Source organism: Sinocyclocheilus anshuiensis, unplaced genomic scaffold (assembly GCF_001515605.1).
Source record: "Sinocyclocheilus anshuiensis isolate Anshui unplaced genomic scaffold, SAMN03320099.WGS_v1.1 scaffold3401, whole genome shotgun sequence".
In the NCBI taxonomy this organism is placed as follows: domain Eukaryota; kingdom Metazoa; phylum Chordata; class Actinopteri; order Cypriniformes; family Cyprinidae; genus Sinocyclocheilus; species Sinocyclocheilus anshuiensis.
This window is the reverse complement of record NW_015556030.1, coordinates 70,104-73,110: the sequence shown is the minus strand read 5'-3', so window position 1 is coordinate 73,110 and position 3,007 is coordinate 70,104. Positions and strand designations below refer to the sequence as shown.

The 3,007-nt window shown below is 43.0% G+C and overlaps 1 protein-coding gene across 2 annotated transcripts in view; it reads left to right on the top strand.

Annotated features, from left to right (window-relative positions):
* LOC107676155 (absent in melanoma 1 protein-like) overlaps positions 1 to 3,007 on the top strand; it is a 39,838-nt gene that overhangs the window by 626 nt on the left and 36,205 nt on the right. For both annotated transcript variants that reach the window (XM_016470675.1, XM_016470674.1), the window contains exons 2-3: positions 667 to 745; positions 2,584 to 2,918. In XM_016470675.1, coding sequence (XP_016326161.1) covers positions 667 to 745; positions 2,584 to 2,918 — 414 coding nt within the window. The remainder of the gene's footprint in view (positions 1 to 666; positions 746 to 2,583; positions 2,919 to 3,007) is intronic.

Below are 3,007 nucleotides of genomic sequence, written 5' to 3'. Positions count from 1 at the left end.
CTCTCTCTCTCTCTCTCTCTCTCTGTCTCTCTCTCTCTCTCTCTCTCTCTCTCTTTGAGTCTCTCTCTCTCTCTCTCTCGCTGTCTCAATTCAATTCAAAATTGTTTTATTGGCATGACTGTAAAAAATGCAACATTGCCAAAGCTTGGAATATATGTGGAGAAACATAATAACAATGAAAAGATCAAAATAATAGAAGAAAACATAAAAATGTAAACTTAAATCAACTGTAAAAAATTAGAACGTGTGAACACTTGATACTACAGTGTTTAAAATCTCACTCACACACACACACACTCTCTCTCTCTCTCACACACACACACACTCTTCTTTCTTTCTCTCTCGGTGTCAGTCTGTGCCAATCAAACCACCACAACACTGTGTTTGTTCTGCATTTCAAGTATCTTTAATGCCGATGATAGGGTTCTGTGTGTGTTTTTTCTCCTGTCCAAACGACCTGGAAATATTTAGAAGAAAAGAGGCATTAGACAATTGCAGGGTGTGTCAGTCTTATAGTGCTTCATGTCTCTCTCTCTCTCTCGCCTCTGGAGAGAATCTGATATCCATGAACAGTTGTGCTGAAGGCAGGTATCTGGGCTTATGGCTGAAGTTGAGAGTTCATTATCAAGGCTTTGCATATTCGTCTGATTTGTTTATTTCCCTCAGTGAGGTCAGAGAGGCTGATGGATCGGCAGTGAGCGGCAGCGCTGATCAAACCCCTGAGAAGCACCTGAACACAGCACAGGTACACCCGGCATCAGTCAACACTATTTTTGTCCCATGCGTTGCTATGGGTTTCACTGTTTATTACTGTTAATTTCAGGAGTCGGTCTCCCAAAACTGTGCAGCGTGTACATGTCCGTTGGTCTTCTTAGCAGCACAAAAAACAAACCTTTTTGTCAAACGATGAATTATGAATGATTATAAATAGAAGCGTTCAAAGAGTGCTCCCTTAATAATCACTAGCATGCTGTCACTAACTTCAGATTTTGAGAAAACCTCCATTGTAATCAGTGAAGCTGACTGCGCAAACACAGTATGCAGCAAAGCATGTGTCAAATCCGTTTCACCAATACACTATTATTACAGTTTCAGCTGAAGGTGCTCTTGCTTTCGTAGAGCCGGGCCTGGTTTGAGCTTTAAACTGGGTCAGTGGCAGCAGAAGTCCAGGCGGCTCTTCATCTGTCTGAGAGCGGACCCGTCAGGACCTGTTTAACTCTGATCCGGCAGATCTTTCACAGAATACAGATGCCTGAGATTGCAACAGTAACTTAGGTTTTAATAATCGCTCGAACTCTAAGAGAATAGTGAGTCCACACCACAACTATAACGATAACCACACAGAGGAACACTGTCATGGGAATCACTTTATTTCCAGCTGATGATATATACTCACATTATTTTTGAAATGTGGTTTAAATATATTTACTAATTAGTTTAATTTGACAACTGATTAGCCATAGGCGTGTAGCCCATACTTGATTATGTTCTGTTTAAGTGTTTGTACTTCATATAGTTATATATTTCTCTCTATCCCATCTCTGCCAACCGCTGTGAGCGAGTTACAAGAGTGACGTCATCATCTATACCCCGCTTTTACTCTTATATTACGAGTTTCTCAGTAACACTTGGCCTTGAGAGTTTTGTGAACAGGTTTTAAGCTGAAACTCCCAGCTAGGAGCTCTTTGGAAAATGAAGATAAAAATCTAAAAATACGGCCCAGTGCTCAGTTGCATAAAATGATTAGATAAGTTAAAGCTGGAATACACTACATAACTTTTACACAGATTTTTGATCTGATTTTCAGTCTGGAGAAGTTGACGCTAGTTGCTGAAAGTCGACAGATTTCATAGAAAACCCGCTGCTGTCTGATGTTCACGACTCTGATTCCATCCAGTCAGAAGATATCCGACACGTTTGATTTTGAGCCGATTTAAGAACATGCATTGTTTGTATTTGTCATGTGCCGCATGTTTCTGCTAGTGTGTGATGCTCAGTGTTTAGTGTGTTCTGGCTCGGTGTTTAGTGTGTGATGCTCAGTGTTTAGTGTGTGATGCTCAGTAGTTTAGTGTGTGATGCTCAGTGTTTAGTGTGTGATGCTCAGTAGTTTAGTGTGTGATGCTCAGGGGTTTGTGTGTGATGGCCAGGTTTTCCTCTAATAATGAACAAAGTCAACAAGTGTATGATGCCTAGTGTTTTAAAATCTGTTATTTTTACATTATGTAAATACATTTAATACATTATGTAAAACGTAATGTATTGCATAAAAACAGCTTGGTCTAATATGGATCTGAAAATTAAGACTGATTACCCTTTGGCTAACTGCTAATCGCTGAGACTAGTTTTTAGGACAGTCTTAACAGAGAGGCTGAGTTTATGCAAGAAAAAATATCTTTCTTTCTTTTTGTTTTGAGGTAGTTTTACTAACGTTTTAGTTTTGTAACATTGTAAAACCCAGTGTTGGCAGTGAAGGGGTTAAGTGTTTGGGTGGGATGTGCTGGGGGAGGGGCGTGAGAGAGAGAGAGAGAGAGGCTGCTGCTACAGGAAGAGCTCAGCGCTGATTTCCTCTCATGTTCTCTCCAGGAGTCGCAGTCGTCTGACGCGCCGGACGGAAACATAGCGTCACAGACGGAGGACGGATCTCGAGGGGATGCCGGGGACTCGGCTCCTCCAAGCGCCTCCACTGTGCCCCCTGCTGATGGCTTCCTCAGACGCCTGGGCAGCCTGTTTCATTTCAGCCGGGCAGAACCGGCCGAAGCCCAGCGAGAGAGACTGAGCGACGCGGACAGCAGCAGTCTGACTACAGGACAGAGAGACACGCAAACAAGCGCAGAGACACTGGAGAGCAGAGGAGGGGCGGAACCACGTGATCCAGCGCTGGAGCCATCCGTGTGTCATTCAGAGCTCACACACACACCGTAAGTTACATCAGCGTCAGATAGAGAGAGTGAGTGAGTGAGTGAGTGAGTGTGTGTGTGTGTGTGTGTGTGTGTGTGTGTGTGTGTGT